Source organism: Eucalyptus grandis, chromosome 6, assembly GCF_016545825.1.
Source record: "Eucalyptus grandis isolate ANBG69807.140 chromosome 6, ASM1654582v1, whole genome shotgun sequence".
In the NCBI taxonomy this organism is placed as follows: Eukaryota; Viridiplantae; Streptophyta; class Magnoliopsida; order Myrtales; family Myrtaceae; genus Eucalyptus; species Eucalyptus grandis.
In genome coordinates, this window is record NC_052617.1 from 26,535,262 (window position 1) to 26,559,409 (window position 24,148).

A 24,148-nucleotide genomic window follows, 5' to 3' on the forward strand; every position below is an offset into this window, starting at 1 on the left:
TCAAATGTGACAACACCAGCGCCATTAATCTCACAAAGAATCCAATTCTTCATTCAAGGGCAAACCATATAGAAATTCGACATCATTTTATTAGAGATCATGTTTAGAATGGAGAAGTTATGATTCAATTCATTGACTCAAAGAATCAATTGGCAGACATATTTATAAAGCCACTGGAGAAAAGCCTTTTTGAGTCTATTCGCACCAGACTAAATATCATATCTTCTATCAGATAAAGTCTGAAAGTGTCCACACTCAGAGGTACAATCTAAAGGTGTTCAGACTCAGAATGACTAAGAGTTACGACTGTAAGTTAATTCTTTCAAAATGCATAAGTTTTTATTTTTAGATTTTTTTGATTTGGTATATTGATATGTCAAATTTAGAATTTATCTTTTCAAGATTTGAATTAATGACAGTTTTTCTTTTGCAAAAAGACAGTTTTTCATTTTTGAAAAAGGCAGTTTTTACTTTTTCCTTTGTGACGCTTCGTACACCCTGATTTACCTGCTATAAATACTATCTATTGTTGTCTTCTCCATTTCCACTCTCGAACCCTAGAATACAAAGCTCCCACTTGCTTTCACTTTCACTCTTGTTTAATCCAAAAGATTTCATCTTTTTTGAGCAAGTACAAGAATTTTTCCCTTAGAGCGACAATGTCTTCAAGAAAGTCTTCGAGAATCCCAAACAGGGGACCGCAATGCATGCTTGAGGGTCCTACTCATTCGATCTGACCGAGGAAGATGACTCTCCTCAACAGCAGCAATCGAGTCAGCAACAACAACATTCTCAATAGCGTCAGTCTCCTCCATCGCCTCAACTAGAAGAAGAAATAGTGGAGGATATTGAACCTGTAAGAACGCTGGCTCCTAAAGTTGCTTTCAAGCTTTTATCCTAAGTTGAAAGAAGGAGGCATTGCTGTGTCCTTGATCGATGAATATCTGAGAGAGAGAGAGGCTACAAGAATGAAACTTTATTCTTGCGCAATATGGAGAAATTGGGCATTGCAGAAAAAGGGTTGGCTGAAAAGACCTTTGCAATTTTTCCTAGTGATCTGCGTTTTGGCACGTTTAATCAACTAGAAGGGAAGGACGACGACGAATGAATGTTTACACATTTTCACCTAGGATGGGAGTGGCTGTCAATGCTGGTGGTGATGGAGCGAGCATTTTTCGCTCTAAGGAGCATAAGAAAGTTTATTCAAAATTGCTGAAAAGAGGGGTGATAAACCCTAGGAGTGTAGACTTTGATTTTCTCGATTCAGTAAAAGTAAATCTACGAGAGAAGTTTGCACTTCTTCAATTGGAGCATTTTTGTTCTGAATCTACAACTGCTTATCCGGAACACACAGCCTACTTTTATTCGAATCTATCCTTTTTGGATGCAAATAGATTCTCTTTCACAGTTAGGAATAAAAAGTTTTTGGTGGATGTAGACACTTTGGTTGACTTAATTGGGGTGAAAAGAACGAGTTTTCAACCAATCGGTGTGTCCATTGCTCACGCTACATTGGAGTTGGTAAAAGACAGATTTGTTGAAGGTAAGATCTCTTACACTAGGATGAATGCCTCCAATATCTTGCTACATAAAATCGTGATCAACTGCATCCGTCCAAAATCAACATCCAAGACTAATGTCTCTCATTCCGAAGCAAAGTTGATGTATGCCATCAATGCTGGCTACGAATTCTCTCTGCCTCACACCATCCTGTTTCACATGTATAGGACAGTGGTGAAAGATAAAGGACAACTCCCTTATTCTGCTCTTATCACGCGCTTTTTCAGACATTTCAAAATTCACATTATTGCACCTTTGTGTTTGAGAAGCATTGCTCCAATGGTGATTGGATTTAAAATAATCACCAAGATGCGTCTGAAAGATCTTAACAAGGTGTTAGAGCGCATGAAGGAGAAGTCTCCCGTCAAGGCGAAACAAGACTTGTAGCGGCCAAAAGAAAAGGCAAGGAACCCATTGATGCTCTAGTAAAAAAGAAGAGAACTCTCATCTTGCAGGATGAAGTAGATGAGGACGAGATGACTCTTTCAGCCTTAAGGAACTTGAACAGGTTCGTCAGCCTTCAAGAGACAAGAGAAGAGATAGAGGAAGAGGAAGAAAGAAGAGAAGAAGGAGAGAAAGAAAGAGAAGAAGAGGAAGAAAATGGTCGAGCCAACTTTGGCTGTTTTCTTGTTGAGCAACTCTGAGAAGACAGGGAATGGAACTTCTGGAGCCCAAGACAAAGAAAAACATCACTCTGAAGCTAAAGTTGAACAGGAAGAAGAATTCACCACTCCACCTGACGGCACACAAACAGGAGGGGCTGTTGAAAAACGAGATATTTCTTCACCTATCTTTACTAGTGATGTGAATCGATCTGCAGCAGATCTAGAGGATGTGTATGCCTCTCATTATCTAGAAGCGGACTTTGAGGCATCCACTCCTAGTCGCGGTGGACAAACTACTGAACATCCATCCATTTTCAAAACTCCTGGAACAGAATCGGCTAGACCCAGTGCTGCACCAAAACAAATAGCAAACTTTTTGAGACTACTGGACATCCATTTGGATTTAAGGAGACAACAATATGGTATGGAGTATGAGATGAAGGATCTCAAGAAAGCTTTCATGGCTACTTCGGTGTCATTGCAAGAACAGCTATTCGCCCTGACGACTCAAGTGCAGACTAATGTGAAGGGTGAAGATTTACAGCCACTGAAGGAGACTCTCGCAAAGCTTGAGAAGACAGTAAATTCTATGGGAGAATTCCAGTTTATTTGCTTGCCAAAATAGCCTTGACTTTGACCCAACTATTTTCAAACAGCTCTTTTTATTCGTTCTCCACTTTTTGCTATTGACAAAAAGGGGGAGAAGTTGATGCAGATTTGACTTTGAATTGCTTTACTTTTGGTTTGATTTATTTTTGGACTTATCTTTTGTTTGGTTGTGGATTGGACTTTTGACTTTGGACTGTTTGACTGTTAAGTAACCTAATTTGATCTTTTGATGCTTGCAATAACTTAGGCCATGATATTGATTATGAAAGGATAGTTATCTTGCAGGACTAACATGTTTTCTGTGGTTGCGAAAATGATATTATCCATGTCCTAATCAACTCATCTTTTATAAGATATCATGTTTTGCTTAAGTGTTGTTTTGCAGGACAAAAAGTTTTCAAATCTGCAAGAAAGTTTTGTCACCATCAAAAGGAGGTGATTGTTGGAGAAAACTTCTTTATTATTTTGAAGTTGACAAAATGTTTCCATCGGTCTAGTCCGAAGACTTCCGGACTCAAGTGTTAAAGTCTCAAGAACTCCATACTCTGTTATCAAAGTCTAAAGACCGCTAGACTCAAGACTTAAAGTCTATTATCATTGACAGTTCCAGACGAAGAAAGAAGACTTATCCAGATGACAGATTATCTTCAAGGATTCGATTCGTATGTTTTTGGAAGACCTTTTTGGCTGGATATATCATCTTCAAGATTGATTATTCTTATTGGAATCTAGTTCGATTTGAAGATCGTTTGAAAGGCGAAGCAAACTTAGAATGTTCTACTTATGGAAATCAAAGATCCTGATTGTATGGGCCAACATAATTGACGACTTGAGATTACCTTAATTGATTCTATCCAATGGGTCGATTGGAAGAATTCCTTTGGAAAGTGACAACGATCGTGAAGGCATGAAAGAGTATTTAAGGCGGACTCTCTAGTTGTTCGAGGTAGTGCGTGAAAGAAGAATTTCAAAGTCTGATTCTCTTAGTTCCTCATTCTTTCAATTCATTGAGTTCAAATTGTATACAAAAGAGAGAAGCTCATAGTGAGATTTTGTGAAGAGACTAGCTGAGACTCTCCATTGAGGAAGTCCAAAATCACAAGCTGTATAATCTCTTTTGATTTATAGTGGAATCCAGCCGGTGGGCTGTCAATGCGGGAGAGTGAACGTAGGCTTGGCTTAAGCCGAACCACTATAAACCTTGTGTTTAAATTCTCTTATCCTAACCTCCTTATCTAACTCGTTACTTTACTTAACTGCTTTATAGAATTGTTCAAAACTGTTTACATTATGAGTTTATTAGTATCATCCAAAGGCGATCTATTTTATTAAGACTTACAAAAAAGAAAATCATTATACACACCTATTCACCCCCCTCTAGGTGTGCGTACTAGCCCTTTCAATGGCTAGCGCCTAACTATCGCTAATATAAAGTATAGCTTTTAACTAAAAGCAAAATAAGTAGAAAAGACAAAGAAACCCTTAAAGATATTTTGCTTCACCTCCAACATGAACTTGGTCCTAATTAATATGGGAATATCTGTCTACAGCCAAATAAGGTGGGAATGTTCATTAAATGCCATTTTTCTTTCCCATGGATATACAAGACCACCCGCATCATTATACTAAATTCTCCAACATTAGGACTAGTCAATTGTGACTTATGGTTAATCTTATCACCAATAATTGCAGTACCACAAAATTTCAAATTAAATGATGGGCGTTGGGACACATTTCTATTGTTGATAAGAGATGCTGATTTTATAGCAAATGGATTAATTTGCAGATAAAAAAGAGGTGATCATGTCAAGCGGAGAATTGCATTCTGCATGATTCCACTTCCTAGCTTGACTTTTGATGCAGCCCAGCCCACATTGAAGACCGACTCTCTCGACCAAGAAGATCGGCCCACATTAAAGTTCAACGAAACCGAGAAGCCATAACGACATCTTGAGTCCATTTCGGAAGCTTGAAAGACACCTTGGGAGCTCACATGACTTTTACTAGCTTATAGTTTCCATGCTCTTTACTATTTCTCCTATTTTCAATGCTCCGTTTTTATTTCTCCTAGTTTTCAACGCTTTGTCTTTATTTCTCCTAGTTTCAACATTCTGTTTTTATTTCTTTGATGATATAAGCCAATCCCTTGTAGAAGACAGATGACTTTTGATAAATGAAAAAACTTTGCTTTGAAGCAAGTATCGTGAACCTTGTAGAGTTCATCTCCTTGAAAACCTAGAAGAGTTTTCACTCCGTCCTTGAAGAGTCGGAGCTTTTGAAATCTGCATCCTTGAAGAGTTGCAGTCATCGATCTAGAAGAATCGGTGTCCCTTTCAACTTCCTTGGAGGCCTAGAAGAGCAACCAACGAAGTTCCTATCTTTTCCTGTTCTGTTCGTTACTTCCAACCCAATTTCGACTATCTTACAGTGCTTATTTCAGAAAACCCAAAACAGAGAAATTGTAGATCCAGAAGTCTTTGTTCATTTGGCTTTGGAATCAGGTCGATCCGATCTGTATCGACAAAGATACGACTGTTCTCCTGAGCTTGCACAGTGCTGAAATTTCTGTTCATCCCGTTTCTTGTGCGCGAGTCACTCTCCCGATCCTATTGTTTGAGAAAGCCTCCCCTAGGCTTGCATCATTTGGTATCAGAGCTTTGGAGGAGAGGACAATGCCTCTAAGACAAGCTAGACGTCGTGGCGGCAGAACCATTCCCCTCAATGAATTGCACACACTCGCTGAGAATATGCAACAACAAATTGATGAATTGACGCAAGAAGTTCAGCGTTTGAGGGCTGAAGCAAATAATTCTCCACCCCGTTCCAGGACTGAAGATTCCCATGGTGACTCTTCCTCTTCGGAGAGTGTTCAATCTATTCACGGTCGGAGGCATGTTCGACATCGTTTACAACATATTCGTGAGCCAGATTGGGAAAAGGAAGTCAAGAAAGATGTTCCAGAATTTACAGGTAATGAGTCTCCTGATGAAATTGTTGATTGGATAACAGTTGTGAATGAGGTGTTTGAGCATCGAAATGTTCCGGAGAATCGTCGCGTTGGGATCATTGCTATGTGATTCCGAGGAAAGGCGATTGCTTGGTGGAGACGTGAAAAACAAACTCGCCAAGCCGTTGGCAAAGCACCAATCACTTTGTGGAGAAAGATGGAGGGTAAGATTCAAAAATATTTTCTTCCCAAAGGATATAAGAGAGAGCTCTACCAACAGTACCAAAATCTAAAACAAGGTACGCGAACGGTGGACCAATACACCAATGAATTCAATGAGTTGGTGATTCGTAACAATATCCAGGACCCAGAGGATGTGCTTGTGAACAAATACTTGAACGGTCTTCAATTTTACATTCAAGACGCCTTGGAAGTCCTCGACATTTGGGACTTAGGAGATGCACACCAACGGGCACTCAAAATGGAGCGCTCTCATTCTCGGAGACAGCAATCTGCTAGTAAGCCTTCTATTCAACCCCATGTTTCAAAGCAACCTGCTACATCCGAAATACGTTGCTATTCTTGTGGGGAGTTGGGTCATCGTGCTAGCAATTGGCGAATCAATAAGAATCGACCAGCTGGTAAAGCCTTTTTGGTGGATGATGATTCTGATGAGAATGCTGAGAATCCACTTGAAGAGGAGTTGAAAAATGATGAAGAAGCTGCGGATGATGAACAAATAGTGCATGCTGACATTGGCGAACTTCTTATGGTGAGGAAAATTTTTCTTGCTCCTCGAGACGACACTGGAGATAGGTGGTTGCGTACCAATATTTTTCATTCTGCTTGTACAATCATGGGAAAGGTGTGTCAATTAATTATTGACTCTGGTTGTTGTGAGAATATAATTTCTGAAGTATCGGCAAACAAGCTGAAGTTGGAATTAAAAACGCACCCTACGCCTTATAAAATGTCATGGTTGAAGAAAGGCGCTGAGATAACTATTTCAAAACGATGCCTTGTTAATTTGTCCATTGGTTCTGTTTATAGTGACAAAATATGGTGTGATGTTCTGCCGATGGATGCTAGTCACATTATTCTTGGTCGACCATGGCAATTCGATAAGAGGAATATGCATGATGGTTATCGAAATACATATTCTTTTGAATTTGGAGGCAAGAAGATTACGTTGGCACCTAGTAGGGTGGGAGATTCTTCTGATGATGATGGCAAGAATTCGAGGACGAATTCTTTTAAAGATGGGGAGGATGATGCAGCCCACATTGAAGACCGACTCTCTCGACCAAGAAGATCGGCCCACATTAAAGCTCAACGAAACCGAGAAGCCATAACGACATCTTGAGTCCATTCCGGAAGCTTGAAAGACACCTTGGGAGCTCACATGACTTTTACTAGCTTATAGTTTCCATGCTCTTTACTATTTCTCCTATTTTCAATGCTCCGTTTTTATTTCTCCTAGTTTTCAACGCTTTGTCTTTATTTCTCCTAGTTTCAACGTTCTGTTTTTATTTCTTTGATGATATAAGCCAATCCCTTGTAGAAGACAGATGACTTTTGATAAATGAAAAACTTTGCTTTGAAGCAAGTATCGTGAACCTTGTAGAGTTCATCTCCTTGAAAACCTAGAAGAGTTTTCACTCCATCCTTGAAGAGTCGGAGCTTTTGAAATCTGCATCCTTGAAGAGTTGCAGTCATCGATCTAGAAGAATCGGTGTCCCTTTCAACTTCCTTGGAGGCCTAGAAGAGCAACCAACGAAGTTCCTATCTTTTCCTGTTCTGTTCGTTACTTCCAACCCAATTTCGACTATCTTACAGTGCTTATTTCAGAAAACCCAAAACAGAGAAATTGTAGATCCAGAAGTCTTTGTTCATTTGGCTTTGGAATCAGGTCGATCCGATCTGTATCGACAAAGATACGACTGTTCTCCTGAGCTTGTGCAGTGCTGAAATTTCTGTTCATCCCGTTTCTTGTGCGCGAGTCACTCTCCCGATCCTATTGTTTGAGAAAGCCTCCCCTAGGCTTGCATCAACTTTACCACCCAACAACACCGCAAAAGATTAGCACAAAAAAAAATGCTATTCTTAAGAAACAATTCTTTAATACCGCAAATGATGATATTTTGAAATTGATAGGCAATCCTCAATTACATCACAAGCCAAGATTGGAAATCCTCAAATACAAATAATGGGAATACATTACAAAAATTGAAAACAAAATTTCAGGAATCTCTTGCATATTATGATCCCTCCCTATTTTATTGTGGCAGATTCCATTAAAAATGAAAAACGTCAAGCTTAGTTTAGTCCCAAATCTGCCCAAAACAATTTTATGTCTTGAAAAATCCCTCAACTTTTGCTTTAGTCTCAAATCTACCGTTCATGAAAAATTACCATTAAGACATGGCAATTCCACGTCGGCACAAAATCTGACATTGCAATTCCTGTCTGTGATTAATTCCTTCGAGTGTAATGACTCGAGTAGCTAATGCACGGAGAAGGGCTGATGGGCGAAGGATGGGGAAGCTCGTTGGCTCTGGCTTCATGTCATCGAGAGCGAATCTCTCTTTCAACGAGAATTGAAGAAGCAAAGGCAAGCCCTAATTTTCCTAATCTTCAGAGCACGAAGTGTCGCACGAATTGAGGAAGAAAAACTAAGCCCTAGCTTCTCTCAATATTTAGAAAAAGGAACAGGGACATTTTGTGGAGTATTTTCCACATCAGATTTCGTAGGTCGCGAGACCCGGGTGGCGTCGCCTGGGTCGCACTTCACAGCGGTCAGTCTCTTCCTATCCAGGCTTGCACTTGGTCGCTCACACGGAGGAGAGGGTGGCGGAAACTAGGAGCGGCCCTTCTGACAACCAATTATTTGTTCTTATATTTCTTTTGTTCTCTTTTTTTTTTTCCTCCCTAAATTGGGTCAATGAAATGAAAATCATTATACATATGTGTACATGCTGAGATGTCTTCTTCTAAATTTATGTTAATTTCCATGATGGTTTGAGTTGATTATTGTTGATTACAATCGTCCAGAATTGGATTAGTGCAATATTAGTATCAAATTTGAGCTTGTTAATGCATTGTTTCTCCTTTGTCAAGCGTATATGACTTGTTTGATGATATGTCCCCGAGATACTATCATGAATTAATTTATGGAATTGCTCAATTTGAAGAAGTTTTGATATAATCAATATATTATTAATCGATTTGTTAATTATTGGACAATATTCTAGATATAATTTTATAGTTGCTGAGTACGCTACTGAACTTTTGTTTCTTCTATATCTCTGTTCACCATGCCTTTGTGCTTAATTTGTTTCTACGACAATCAATGATGGTTGCCAGTGAGCGGCGGAGGGTGAAATTCTAGAATAGCATATGTTGAGGCGTCAATTGAACTCGTCGCTCATAAGATGAATGGTGGCTAAAAGTTGAAGGCAAAAGTTATAATGGTTCATAAGAGATCCTTAGATTCGTGGGATTTCTTAATTGATGCCTTGTGTATGTATAATAATTCCAAACAACTAAAGTCAAAATTTGTAATCCATTCATTAATGAGTGTTAATTCAGTGAAGAAGCTCATGAAACCATTTTTTCTTTATGTGGTTTTCTAAAGGATGGGAATAAGAATAAGAAGCTCATGAATTTTCAAGTGAGCGTTAGCAAATGGTTCTCTTTGCTGTATTTTAAGTGTACCTCCTTGTTTTGAAATCCTTTTACTTGAAAAAAAAAAAAAAACAACGAAAAGAACTTTTTAAGCATAGATTCAAGTGACTCCAGTTTCTATTGTTTCACTTGTAGAAAACACATTGAAGGCCTTGAAATGAAGGAAAAGGAGGAAAGGTGCTTGAGCCAAAGTCAGAGTCGACTGCAGTTGTAATATGAAAGGATGCAGAAGAACCTTTATTTATGTTTTGTGCTATGATAAAGCATTCTCATATCTATGGCACCTTTTAATAGGGGTTTGCTGATATGAAGTTGTGTCTTAGATGATGCAAAGCATCTTGTAGTTAATTTTTTTAGATCTCCAATTTTTTCTTTTCGATTTATTTGTTTCTAATGTTGGCGAAAGACCTATTGAGTTGTAATCCTTATTGATCTTGAATACAAAAGTTTCCGTATTAATTTCTTCTTTTTTGTCATCAACTTTACTAAAATTACATAATAGAATCGCATTATTTTCAATGCATGGAACACAGTCTTTGAATTTTCATAATCGATGCGGAATTTATCTAAATTATTTAAATGTCCTGCCAGTTTCTTCTCTCCTGTAAACTTGAGCAGCCAACTTAGACCGCAAAAACATTTGCAAACATGCAACTCAGCACACTGAATTGTACAATATAAAACCAAATGCAGCATCTCCATCACCTTCCATGACAAGACCTATTTATACAACTAAAACCACAAATAATGATCCAACTCAAAACCTTGAACAAATTCCAGTACCACAGGCACTAAACATTCACTAGCATTTCTTGCTTCCAAAACATTGTACGTAGCCAAACATAGTGGTGGAAAAGAGAGATGTCCCACTATAGGAAACACAACTCAACACAGTGAACATTATCAAAACTACCTAAACAAAAAGCTACATTACCTAATCACCAGACTAGACACAATACACAGTCAGACCCACTTATAAAAAACATAAAAACTAGCACTTTTCTATTTGCATTTTTTATCTCCTAAAAACCCCCCCAACTCCAAGTCCAGCCCCAATTATATCATAAATTTTTTTTTTTGTCTCATAAAAAACTACCAATTTTTAGTTAAGTCTCATAGTTGCCCATGTTAAGCCTTAGTACAAATTGCCCTTAGTGATCTTACGTGGCATTTCCGCATCATTGTTCTAGGCTTTTTTCCCAAATTACAAATCCAAGAAGATGTCTTTTAGAGATAAATTTCCAAGTCAGCCCAAACAACATATTATTGGATTTGAAATTAGGGTAAAAATTTAGAGTAATTAGAATTGGTTTTCTTCGGTCGCTCTTACTCTTGAGAGAGTCTTCCTTCCATCTCGGTGAAGGATCTTCCAATTTGCACTTAGTCTTCAATTTCTCATGCTTTGTAGTCTTCCATCTCTAGTGTTTGGATAGCTTGTGCTCAGCCGCTCGAATAGCTTGTACTTTGGAGTTTTCTGTCTAATTTTGGATGGAAGGTTAACGAGGGTAAATTTGGGACTCAAGTAATAGTTGATATTTTTATGGGACAAAGAAAATGTTTGATGTAGAATTAGAATTGGACCTAAAGTTTGGATTTTATGGGATAGAAAAAAATTATGGTAACATTGGGACTTGACCTCGAATTTGGGCTTTTTATGAAACTGAAAAAAAGATCTACAATCGAGGGAATGTGCATATTAGCAAGTTTTCAAGCGACATGTGCCACAAAATTATCTGCATTTCAATTCTTTTGTCAATTAGAGAAGATGGCATTGAAATTTTTGGAGTGATGGAATTCATAATCTTGTATTTGTTTAATGTATCTATATTCTAGATCAACTCTAAATTACAAAGGCATCAAGTTTTCTTCTAACCAAATCTGTTAGATCTGGGAAGAGCAGGATTAGAATTAAAGCAGAGTGCCATATATTTTTGGGGAGCAATAAGTGTAACAACCTCCTCTCTTGTCCCACATCGCCTAGGGAGGGAGATCTTGGTCAGCTTATAAGCTTGGGTTCCTCTAACCTGTGTAACGCGTTTTAAAGCCGTGAGGGAAGAGACCGTGGCTGGGATGGCGGTGCGTCCGCGCCAGGGCGGGTGACCCAAAGCGGACAATATTACACAGTGGGGCCCGGGATGTTACAAGTGGTATCAGAGCCGACTCCCGACCGCGTGTGGGACCACAGCTCAAATGCTGTTCTGACGCCCGTGGGGCCATAGCGAGGACGCTATTCTGTTAAGAGGACGCTATTCTGTTAAGAGGTGGAGAGTGTAACGCGTTTTAAAGCCGTGAGGGAAGAGACCGTGGCTGGGATGGCGGTGCGTCCGCGCCAGGGCGGGTGACCCAAAGCGGACAATATTACACAGTGGGGCCCGAGATGTTACAAGTGGTATCAGAGCCGACTCCCGACCGCGTGTGGGACCACAGCTCGAATGCTGTTCTGACGCCCGTGGGGCCATAGCGAGGACGCTATTCTGTTAAGAGGTGGAGAGTGTAACAACCTCCTCTCTTGTCCCACATCGCCTAGGGAGGGAGATCTTGGTCAGCTTATAAGCTTGGGTTCCTCTAAGCTGTGTAACGCGTTTTAAAGCCGTGAGGGAAGAGACCGTGGCTGGGATGGCGGTGCGTCCGCGCCAGAGCGGGTGACCCAAAGCGGACAATATTACACAGTGGGGCCCGGGATGTTACAATAATCATCACCACAATTCTAGATCTGGGGAAAAATCCATTGCTGGGATGAGCATGTCCTTCTGAAACAGTTAGCTATCCATTACAAGAGTATTTAGATGGCTGAAATGTGAATCCTCCAAGCACAGTTTTATTTCTAGCAGGCGTGGCGATGCCACTTTGTTTTGAGTGGCGGGAAAGTTCTACGAGCTGAAGTAATTTAACTTGGAAACCTTGCCAAGCTACTGGCCACGTACTTCGCACTTCGGTGTGGTTTCGCAGAATTCCGTTTGGGATTTTATCATTGTCATTGGTATGGGATTGGAAGATAGGTATATTATAAGTAGAACAATCTGGAGGGCGCTTGTCAAAGTGCAACTTCCCGTCCTTTGGATAAATGGGAGACCTTCCCCCATACTTTCCTTTTGGTAAAACCTATCACTTCAGCACCTATGGAAGGCCCATAATTCATGTCATCCCAACACAAAACATGTCCTAACAGCAGAAAATTTGTCAGCTTGTGTAGTCTTGTCTACTGGCAGAGAATTTTTGAAAAGTGAACCGAGTGCGGAACCCAAAAGGTCAGTTAGAATCTTCATGAAGTTGCATCTTCTAGATTAACACGATAATTTTCTGGCTAATATTCATCTTGAAGTGAAGAAGATTGCACCCTAGGTCGAGCAACAACCCTACATGCTTCTTTCAAAGAATTACTGCATCATTGGCAAAAAGATATGTGACCAGTTATCTAGTCCTCAGTCCCAACCACTTCTAACCTGTTTGTTATACTAGACATCCAAGCTTTTGATGATGTTTCCAAAATCTCAGATATCACAGAGAAGCTGGCTGGAATTCTTATTACCAAACGTAAGAGGTTGGATCATTGAATGATCTTGAATTGTATGGCATTGTATGGCACAGTGGCATAAGGCCCTTGAGCCAACCCACTGAACTTACAGAATCTTGAATGTTTTTGACCGAAGGATTTGTGACTACCGGCTTTTGTCAAAGTAAAGTCGTATGAACTTAGTCTGAGATTGCAACATGCCTGTCGTCAATTTAAAATATCCGTGAATGTGATCTTTAAATCACCTTTGGTCAATCTTGTAGACAGAGGTCCTGGTGGTTTAGGTTGCCTTCACTGTGAGCTAATCTTAGGTTCAGTTTCCAATTGAGTTGCTTCTTCTGTTGTGGTCTGAGCTACTCGTGAACTATAGCAGTCCAACATGAAGATTTTTTCATCGACTTGGTTTTTTTATCGGTGCTCTCCAATAAGAATGCTACTCTTTAGGCTCTTTTACTAAAGTGTGAACATGGACATTGCAATGAAGTTGGAAAAATAAGCACATGGAAGCTGCCCCTTGAAGCTTGTTTTTTCGGGTTCAGCTCCAATTTCGCACAATTGCAGCTTAACAATTTTCTTGGAAATCCTCATTCATATCCTATTTTCGTGTAACACGGTGGCCATTCTAGCTCTTTTTTACTTTGCTTTTGTCCATAAAAACTATATAGCCTCCTCTTTGTGCCTGCTAAACTCTTTTTTGGTCCCATCCATCTATATGTGCATGTGCAAATATATCATTGTAATGCCAATATGTGACCCTGGAAACAGAGAGTTGGCGGTTCTAGCTATTGCAAATTGTTTTTCCCTATTGCTCTCGACTCTTTTCTCTTGAAATCTTCTTCGACTTCTTTTTTTTAATCACTTTTCCACGTTGTTGTCATACTCAGGTTCCCCAATAAAGGGCGAGAAGAAATTTTCCTGCTGTCTAGACATTTGTTATGGAATAGGAAACAGTTATTCGTGAAATCCTCATGTTGAACTGCATCAATTTCTATGGCGGATTGTTTTTTATTCCTGGTCAGATGGATGGTTTATGCTTCTACATTTATAGATTCTTCATGTCCCATTCTTGTTGCTGTTTGTCTTGATTGATTTTTCTTTTTGGTAATGACCAATCTACTGAAACTATTTCACCGGCACAGCCCATAATCATTTTAAGTGCTTAGACATGAATGGATTTCTATAGTTTTCTTGATTGATATCTGCTTCCATGAAATTTGTTTACATGCTGCTGCTGCTGCTTTAATTGAGAGTATCTTCTCTCACTGAACATGCTAATATCAGTGGCGCAATGGAGATCCACTATGTGTATACATGGATATGGAGACTGGACGTAGGAGATCAGGCCGAGAAGATATCTTCATCAGTTACCATGCTAAAGACGATGTCCAGTCAACTTATGCTGGATCACTTTTCCAAGGTGGTCAAAATTACCACGGGTCTTCTTATAAGGACAATGTGAGCAATCATCTCGTCAGTCCCTCTCGATTCTCTCCCTGTTAACTTATGATCCCTTAAATGTAATAAGCCTTGGTTTTGCACCCCAGGAGACGCTGGTTTATTGGTCTTCCTCTCGTTGCCTTCCACAAAGGAACGAACTCACAAAGAAGATCCTTGAGTTTCTGCCTCACCACTCGTTTGGCAAGTGCTTAGATAATGTCGGCGGTCTTGACAAGGCACTCTTCCTATCCCGAGCGTGCCAACGATGCCAGTGTCGCTCCAAAAGGGTAGGACCATTTGCACTGCACCATGTCTCATTATAAGTTTATTCTCACAATTGAGAACACTTGGACGGACAATTACGTGACGGAGAAGCTATTTTATGCTCTGGATTCCAGGGCGGTCCCCATTTATTTCGGTGCCCCCAACGTCATGGACTTTGTCCCTCCGGATTCAATCATAGACAGGAACAAGTTTAGCTCCATGGAGGAATCGGCAACTTTCGTCTATGTCCCTCGTGAATGGTCCGGTGGCGTCCGCCGAATACCATGTGTGGAGAAGATGTGGTGTATTAGGTAATTATGGAAACACACGTGCGGCAAGCCTCGACACCTTGCCGTGCCGGTTATGTGAGTTCATTAGCAAAAAAGGTGGCAGGAACGCGAGAGCTCTATGAAGAGTTGATTCTTTTTGAACAACCGTTTTGTTTCCTTATCATCCGATTGATGCGCCGTGTTTTATAAGTTTAGTCCATGGCCAGTAACATATATAGAGAGACGGATGTGAGGAGATGGTAGATTAGACATTGATGTAAGCAGGCCATTAACAAGGTCATATTAATGAATACAAAGCCGTCGTGATCTTCGTGTTTGGACTACTCTCCGATCTTGTGAAGTGAAGCCATTTCGAGTTCCATCTATCCTTTCGGGTTGCTTGGAACTCGAACTCATATGATCGAGGATTGGAGAGGAGAGGTGGAAGAAAAGGCTCAGGATGGATTTAGGAGTCTTCATGCGAGCCGTATGTGATTGAAGTCGTATGGACGGTAACGAGGGGGGTGGGGTTTGTGACGTATGCAGTGAGAGTCGCACAGATGGTAATGAGGGGAGCTCTAGTCGCATGCAGTGAGAGTCGCGCGGATGATAATGAGGGGGGTTCACGTTTATGCGGAGATGCATTGTGTTCTCCTCAAAGGGTTTTACATTCATATCATGTAAACCTACTTTCATGGGTTGATGGTGCAAAATAATTGAGAGGATTCCATTTTTTTTTTTTTTTTTTTTTATCGGGCCCATGTTTTCCTCTGAACAGATATTAACAACTATTTTGAGAACATTTAGTGTATTTTTTATACTCCACTTAAGGTTTTTAAAGTTTACCTAGAAATTGAAAGGTTCAAAGAGGAACGTAGTTTATGTAACACTACCGAAGCTCATTGCTATTTCATTCTTTTTGACTTAGGCCTTATTTGTTTAGGATTAAGTAAAAAGTAAAAAATACTGCTTTTAATATTTCCGTCAGTTTTTAAATATTATCCTTTTTTAAAAGATATGAAACAAATTGTATGTGAATCTAGGTGATGACATATTACTTGTGAAAGTTTGAGACGTTTGGAGATAAAAACATTTAAATCGCAAAATTTAAATTATTCAAAAAGTTAAAAAGGTGAAGGGCCTATTCAGACACGTCTTTATGCGAGATCTTTCTTATAAGTGTTCTCATTTACTGGAATAGGATCTACAATAACAATTAGATGCTTAACGCATGCTACTACAAGTATTATTATCGAACCCTCATTAAAAGTCGTTAAGAAATAGGCAAAATAACTTTTCTAGGATTTCAGGACTTATACTCTGTTCTTTTGAAAAGTTATTACCTTGTCAGTAGACAATTCTCGCATGCGTCTAATTGTTATTAATACAAGATAATAGTACAAATAGTCTCTAAACTTTGGTCAATGAACTTTAATTTGTGCAATGTGGTCTCCGAATTTTGATCCAACATATGATGTCGTCTCTAAATTTTTAATTTGTTTAACATAATTTATGAACTATTGATGTATGTTAAGGGAACTCTTGATAACCATTCTATCTCGAGAATAATTTTTGATCAAAAATGGTTTTTCCTAATTCTATTTCCTAAACAAGTTTCTGAGCATTTGAAGACGTTTGATAACTATATAAATTTTTTAATCCCAAGAGTCAAAATTTCTAGTCTAAACAATTTTCTTTTTAATTTTTTAATAATTTTATTACACTTTTCTCTTTGTCTTTTGTTTTTCCTTTTCTTCTTCTTCTTCTTTTAGCCGGTCACCGGTCACGGCGATGGCCGTCGATCGGGCAAACGAGGTTGCCGGCGTCGGGTAGCCTCACCATGGCTGGGCGAGACCACATCGAGGGTTGACCTCGCCCAACCACCGTGAGGTTGGCCTCGCTCGGCCACAAGCAAAGCCCAACCTCATGGCAGCTGGGTGAGGTCAAGCCTCACCAAGGGCCATCACGGAACCTCACCTGATCAATCACCAACCCTTGCCTTGGCCGGTGACTAATTAAAGGAAGAAAAAGAAGAAGAGAGAGAGAGAGAGAGAGAGAGAGAGAGAGAGAGAGAGAGAGAGAGAGAGAGAGAGAACAATTGGCTTGATTCCAAAATTGTTCTGGAAATAAGAAGTAACTTTTTTTTACTTCTTGATTTTGTTCTAAATCTATTCCCAGGAATAAAATAAAATAAAAACAATTTTTTTGTTCTCAAGAACAAAATATTCACAAATAGAATTATGTTCTTTTTTTTTCGGGGAACAAAAGAATAAAATCATATACTTTTTGGAATGTTAAGGCTACGCATGATAAAATTTCTGGAATAGAAATTGATTTATGGCCAGGAATTGATTTCTCAATTTCTATTCCCCAGACAAGTTTCGAGCGAGAAACTCGTTTGATAACAACTCAAAATTTCTATTTTAAGAAATCCGTTTGATAACAGAATAAAGTTTCTATTTCTAGGAATAAAAATTGGATAGATAACAACATAGGAAATCCTCAAATACAAAATAATAGTTGAAATAATACTAATACATTACAAAAGTTGAAAATACAATTTCATGGAATTTCCGGCATATTATTATCCCTTGCCATTTTATTGGCAATGGTTTTCCTAAGCGTATTTATTTGGTTTCCCTCCTTGGTCAACTGAACATTTGCAAGCTCATCCTACATAGGTTCAGCCAAGTACATTGGATCTCTATATAGGGAAAAGTTATTATCCATCTTGTCTTGATCACGGATGTAATTATGGATGACACAACATGCAATTACGATATGTGCTTACTTTCGAATTACAAATGAGGGGATGTGTCTCAAAATGAAAAAGCAATTCTTAAATGCCCCAAATGATCTTTCAATGACATCCCTTAAAGAAGAATGCCTATAGTTGAACAATTCTCTTGCGGTTGTTGGCCGTCTCGCTCTACCCCTATACTCATTTAAATGATACCGGTCACCTTTAAAAGGAGTTAAAAATCCCGGAGTTGCTGCATAACCAGAATCCATGACATAGTATTTGCCCATAACAATGTATTCATACATTGGTCATAATTTGTAACTACAAATATAATCATAAAGAAAATTACTCATTAAAGGACAAACAAATACCTGGTGGCGGCCGAGGAAATTCCAAGTGAGGGGTCTCCAGTGCTGCTGCAAGCACTCGACAATCGTTGGCAGAGCCTTCCCAACCAGCATATACAAAAGTAAATTTCATATCAAATGAACAAACACACATCACATTCTGAGTGGTGGTGCCTTTCCTACCTGTAAATGGGATTTGCTTCGACACAGGTACAGAAGCATGAATGTGGGTGTCATCAATAGCGCCTATACAGCCCTGTCATTTTATCAAGACTAGTATTATACAAGATTATCAACAAAATAAAATTGATGGTGTAAAGGAATATATGAGAATTCTACCTTGAAGTAACGTTTATGCTTAGGATCCATAAGAATCTCTTGTGAGACAACATCAAAGGAAGGTGGTATGATAACTTCTTTTGCCAATTTGAGAACAAAAATTCTATTTATGAAGGATGGAGAAAAGGAAATAATTTCTGTTTCTATTTCAGAAACAGAGAAGCTACAATTTCTAGCTTCTGATTTCTCCTCCAAATCAATTTCTGGAGTAGAAATCTGTTTCAGAAATAGAGAAATCAAATTGTGTTACCAAACGGATTTCTGTTCCAAACCTGTTCCGGGGAACAGAGAAATAGAGAAATCAAGAAACAGAAATTTTATCATGCGCAGCCTAAGAGACAGCACTTAAATGTAACTTTAGACTACATGAAATTATCAAAAAATTTGGGAATAATATTGAATATTAGACTAAAAGTTCATGAATCATATTAAATAAATTAAAAAATTAGTTGAAGGATGTAATTGTGCATTAGACTAAAAGTTCTAGAATTATTCGTGTCATTTTCCTTTATGAATATCGTGAAATTATTACATATAAGATGACTACTATCACGAGAGATCATCCCAATTTTTATGACAAGAGATGAAACGATCCCGTAGGCATCCACCTGTTCATTTTATTTTACTTTTTAGTCTCTTCTCTTCTTTTTCAAAGCAAGATTTGATTTGCCATATGTCAAACTGCCAATCCGATAGCTCTTCCCTTTCTTAAGTAGAAGATCTTTCAAGACACATTATTCACATTTCATTTGATGGTCAGAGGGAATTGAAACCTGAGTAGTGGTCTTCCTTTGGGTTCACAACCGAGTCTTTCTCAAAGAGCAATTCACACGAGACAAAAGACTTGCAGTGGGCATCTACCTGTTATTTCTTCGCCTCTTCTCTTCTTTTTCAAAAGCAAGATTCAATTTGCCATATGTTAATCCCCCAAATCAATAGCTCTTATCTCTTGCTTTGTAGAGTCCCTCACCTCTCGAAATGAAGACAATTTCCTACCCTTTGATAGCCATGGTTACTAAAACCCTAACCCTAAATTATATCACCACCATCCTTCTTTCTATCTGAATTCTGTCTTTCCTTATCCATGGGTGTTGTCTTCTGTCATTACCAAATCTCATTAGTTCGAGTGATTGTTGTCTTCTTCGGAATTGACGATGGGCCTTGACTTCACGCACTAGCTTCGACTGTATTTGCATATCCAATTCTGCTTGTGATCTTCGTAATTGAAGGTGGGCCTTGACTTCAAGTAGTATCTTCAATGTTTTTCCGTCCCCACTTCTATCGGATTGCACTCGATAAGCTTCAATTCCTCTGTTCTTCACAATTCTGAGTGCATCGACTGTCTTAGCTTCTGCATGTGGGGCGTTGGAGAATCTAGCACATTAGATTAGGGGTGAGCGGTTCCCGGTTCATTACAGGTTCCGGCTGGAACCTGGAACCTACCCTCGGGTACAGGTTTCTCATTTTTTGGAACCTGGAATCTACCCGTCAGAACCAAAAACCTGGAACCTACCCTGTCACAGGTTCCAGGGTCGATTCCAAGTTCCAACAGGTTTTTTTTTTTTTTTCATTTTTAGATTTGAACTATAATGAAGAAGGAAAGAGACAAACCAAAGATTCTATGTCCATAAATTGCCAAAAATAGTTCCTTGGGAGCAAAAGCATCCAAAAAAAAAAAAAAAAAAGAATAATAGAATAATCAATGGGAAAAAGATGGGCATGGTCTTTTGAGAAGGCATGTACATGAACAAATTGATGAACAGACAACTGCAGAAGGAGAAAGGTAAATGGGACAAACCATTTCTGTAGTTTTTGACTATGTGGTGTTTTCTGATTTTCAGGATGACAATAAAACAATTAATCTTCCCCTTTCAGAGGAGGGCATGCCCAGATAAAGCAGCTTGCAAAACCTCGTTGCTTGCAGCATTCGAGATAACCAATCTGATAAAAGACGACAAAACACTAATATAGGGATACAATATAGATTACAGAGCATGCTGAAGCCAGAAGCCAGCAGAATAGCAAGGAAGCAAATTAATTACCAAAGCTTTGAGGTTCATCTCCTCTTTGTGTATAGGCACCCTGAAAATCCCATTCATCAAAGTCATCCTCTTTGAATGCTGAATCTGGTTCCGAATTTGTCCAGGTGGTATTCAGTGCACCCTCACTCAGCTTCTTAATGTCAGCTGCTGGAGTACTTAGCATGGATTCACTGTACAGACTTGATATGAGATCAGTAATGGATGTTCCTAAAGTTAGTTTAGTTCTATCTCTTGTATCAAGTGTAGGTTCTTTGATGAAACTGTCGCCTTGAACTATTGTATCTTCTTTCCCTAAATCTTCATCACCAAAAAGAGACAATGGCAGGGCTTCCTTTTTCCCATTCCCTTGATGTTTCTCATTTCTCTAGAAAGTAAATAATGAAAAGTCAACCAACAGAAGGGCTTTCGTTTGCATTTTGGGTTGCAATGCAAGGAATATGCCAAACCTCCTACATGCTAAATAAGGAACTTATGTGTGACAAAGCAGATATAGATAACTTCAGTATGACAAAGTAGATATGGATAATTCAGCCATACAATTGTCAGGCCTGCCAACTTACTTCAAAGCTTAATTTGCTATATGAAGGCATAAATTGGATAATTAAATGCCTTCGAAATTCTTATCACACATAGATTTGGCATTAAATTATGATAGCTGATTATGAATGGAGAGGAAGTTGACGAGATTGGAGAGATTCAAACAAGGAAGTTTCCCAAAAAGCAACTGGTAGTCCCACAAACTTCAAAAAAGGGAATAAACCCCATGCCTAACATGGTGTCAGAGCATATGAGTTCAGATCTTAACACTCGCTTTACTTATTTCGTCTATCACTCTTTTTGTTCCCGGGTTATATCGCCAAAGCAACTATGTCCATGACTCGTATTTCATGAACGTGATTCAGCTTACAAGGCTAGGGGAGTGCTAAAAAGGTGTCACCAAACAGCAATGATGAGCTCAAAATGAATGAGGAACAACTACAGGCAGCATCTCAAATAACATATCCAAACTTTGACAAACAAAACAAATGAACTGACGATAAGTAGATATGTCGATACATATAAATATGGAGGAGGTCAAACCTGGATCATTTGCTACGGGCCTTCAATTGGCTTCTGCAAAAATAATTTGACAGTCGCTGTCAATAATTGCGATTGGACTTGTGAAGGCTCTTCAGGGAAACTCTCCAGAAAGCTCTCTAGCAGCTCATCAGCATTGTCAATTCTTTCTACATATTCGCCAATAATCCAAATCATTGATGCCTGCCAAGTAAAAAAAGGAGAGGCACAAGGTGGTTAAAGTTTGAGTAGAATGAATCAAGGAAGCTTAAATGTACAGTGTCCATATAACATGGTTGTTACACTAAAAGAGTAATGATACTTTAAAGAGTACCTTGGCCTCTGGCTCATCGAGAGTGTCTAAGCTCTCACATAGGGTAGCAATAATGGACTCATAGCTGTAGAACATAAAAAAGTTGAAAACAGAATTAAGAGATGAATGGAACTGCTTTTCAGTCCACGTACTCAAAAAATTACAAATATCGAGACTAACGTGTTAGGATATCTTCTGAATATGTCTTTAATAACTATAATGGCTTCATGAACCACATAATTGACTTTAATCTTAATCAGCTCCAGCAAAACACTGATGCATCGCTCTGCTGCTCTCTCCAACTTGATTGCACAGCGACCAATAGCACGGACTGCCTTTCTAACAAAATCGACATCTACTTCTGTAGCATACTCCTTGAATTCCAGCATTTAGTTAATAAGACAGCATAAAATTAACCATTTTGAGTAAACAAGCAAATTCAACAGGTTAAATGCTCTTCAGTTTCCATGCCTGGTCAATATTTCTATCCGAAGCAAGCTTTATCATGATTTCTAACTACTCCATCTTCACATAAATTGGGTCACTGTACTTGCAGAAAAACACCTGGCAATGACGAGAGATCAATAAGCATGCCTTTCTTACTCATAGTGCACCCAATATGGGTCACTTAGAGTTGGCAAGACTAAACGGACCAACCTTAATTTCATGGGCGAGAATAGTAGGCCGCCTTTGGACAATGAGGTTGATATTTCTTAAGGCAACATAATGTATCTCTGGTTCTGCAGAGAGTAACGTAACAAGAGGAGGAGCCATCTTTTTGCACAGATTCTCTCTCTATCATATTCAAACTTATCTCGAATTTGGTGAACCCTTTCCCATTTATCAGCATGTCCATTCCTTACAAATCCTTGCTCCTGCATTCAGAAAAATCACGTCTTTTAGATACCTTGTAATATAATGGATGTGGATAGATTATTGACAAATCATTCAGAGACACAGCACTGTAAGTTGCAAGAAAGCAACCATACAAAGTTTATAGAAGTGATCATTAAACAAAAGAACATAGGCATAACTGATGAACTTGTTAGCTTGTTACTTATCATAACAACATTGCCCTTAGTTTCATTCACAATTAGCTTCTTTGCAGCTAATCAGTGCATTATGCTCAACAAAGTTCAAGCGTTGATTAAACAATAGGATGCTTTGTTAATATGTCTGCCTCAAAAATTGATGTCCTTGTCGTTAAACACAGACATCTTGGCTCCTCTCACATAATATATTTCTACTTATAAGCAACTTTAAGGGCACTTATTGCCTTTAAGATGGTTCCTAATATAAACGTTCCTCAACTCAAGATTAAAAAGAAAACAAAAACTTCCAGACAAGTCAGAATCGCATACATGACTCTTATGGAAAGAGAATGAGTAATTATGAAGTCATGGGGTAAAATCATCATGATGAGTAAAGCCAATCCCAGCGTCATAGAGAAATTACATGTTTGTCGCTCAATCACATTTCAACATGTTATGGGCAAAGCAAGTAAATTGTCATTTTCAGCTATCAATTTTTCAAAGACATTTTTCCACTGACCTCTTCTACTTGCTTATTCCTATAAAAGAGGATGCTGAGGTTATAAAGCGAGGCAAACAAAAATTTCAGCCACTGAGGTTGAACCCATTCGCTTGCAATGACATAATCTATCAAGTGCATATTCTCCTTATAAGAAAAAGAAAACGTGTCAATCCCATTGCCACATGTATAATGCCAATATGTTGGACCAAGAAGCATCATGAGTCACAAAGAAAATGGAATGGCAGCATTACATGGGAAAGGCATAACCTGCAAGTTGAGCTTCGTCACAAAAGAGAGAGTGAAAGCAGCCACCAATATTGCTGGTACTGCTTTACTGTATTCTTCATATCTATCCATGTCCTTCCCATATTTGCTACTGCACAAAAAAGCCTCAACTGTCAAAGGCCCCTTTTATGAAAGTATGATGTACTAGACTTGAAAGACAATACTAACAAAACAAAGATGAAGATCATAAATCATCTTCCACAGTTATCTGACCTACTACAAATCCACTATAGCATAAAAGCGAAAGGTGCATCAAACAACTGGCTTTAGTGGACGAGTTCTTGTCAACAAGTAACCCGTCATGACACAATGAAAGAAAAAAACCAGAGAAGATAAAAATGGATCCATGACTCCATAAGTCCTGCAGAGAAAAGTTCAACTTGTGCTGTAAATGCTATCTTCATAGGGTGCGTTTGGGAAGACTTTTGGGAAAAGTCCTTGAGAAAATGTAAAGGCCTTTGAGTTAAAGGTGTTTTTCAAAATGCAAAGTGTGTTTGGTAAATTTATTTGTGAAAGTCTATTGTGAAATATCTTTGTGCAAAATAGTGTTTGGGTAAATTAAATTTAAAAAAGACTTTTATTATTAAAAAAAAAAAAAGAA

The 24,148-nt window shown here is 38.7% G+C and overlaps 1 protein-coding gene, 1 long non-coding RNA gene and 1 pseudogene across 2 annotated transcripts; 1 reads left to right on the forward strand and 2 right to left on the reverse strand.

The window, feature by feature from the left end:
- Positions 1-5,615: 5,615 nt before the first annotated feature.
- On the forward strand, positions 5,616-15,032 carry LOC120294408 (annotated as a pseudogene).
- A 5,114-nt stretch (positions 15,033-20,146) lies between these two features.
- Positions 20,147-22,118, reverse strand: LOC120294409 (beta-adaptin-like protein C). Its single transcript, XM_039314474.1, has 4 exons — positions 21,910-22,118; positions 21,751-21,814; positions 21,441-21,620; positions 20,147-20,259 (listed from the first exon to the last, which is right to left on the reverse strand). The coding sequence occupies exons 1-3, from the start codon at positions 22,116-22,118 to the stop codon at positions 21,453-21,455; spliced, it is 441 nt and encodes a 146-aa protein (XP_039170408.1). The 3' UTR covers positions 20,147-20,259; positions 21,441-21,452.
- Positions 22,119-22,221: 103 nt separating this feature from the next.
- LOC120294239 lies at positions 22,222-23,671 on the reverse strand. The gene is made up of 4 exons (XR_005551737.1): positions 23,530-23,671; positions 23,281-23,406; positions 22,387-22,604; positions 22,222-22,293 (listed from the first exon to the last, which is right to left on the reverse strand). It is a non-coding gene; the product is annotated as an uncharacterized LOC120294239 (long non-coding RNA).
- Between the last annotated feature and the right edge of the window lie 477 nt (positions 23,672-24,148).

What these genes read in the sequence shown, in the direction of transcription:
- LOC120294409 (XM_039314474.1), bottom strand. Translation starts at nt 22,118, where the DNA reads ATGCTGGAATTCAAGGAGTATGCTACAGAAGTAGATGTCGATTTTGTT. An exon ending in TTCAGAAGATATCCTAACAC is followed by an intron (nt 21,815 to 21,909) that starts GTTAGTCTCGAT and finishes TATGTTCTACAG; the next exon opens with CTATGAGTCCATTATTGCTA. An exon ending in TCGATGAGCCAGAGGCCAAG is followed by an intron (nt 21,621 to 21,750) that starts GTACTCTTTAAA and finishes TTTACTTGGCAG; the next exon opens with GCATCAATGATTTGGATTAT.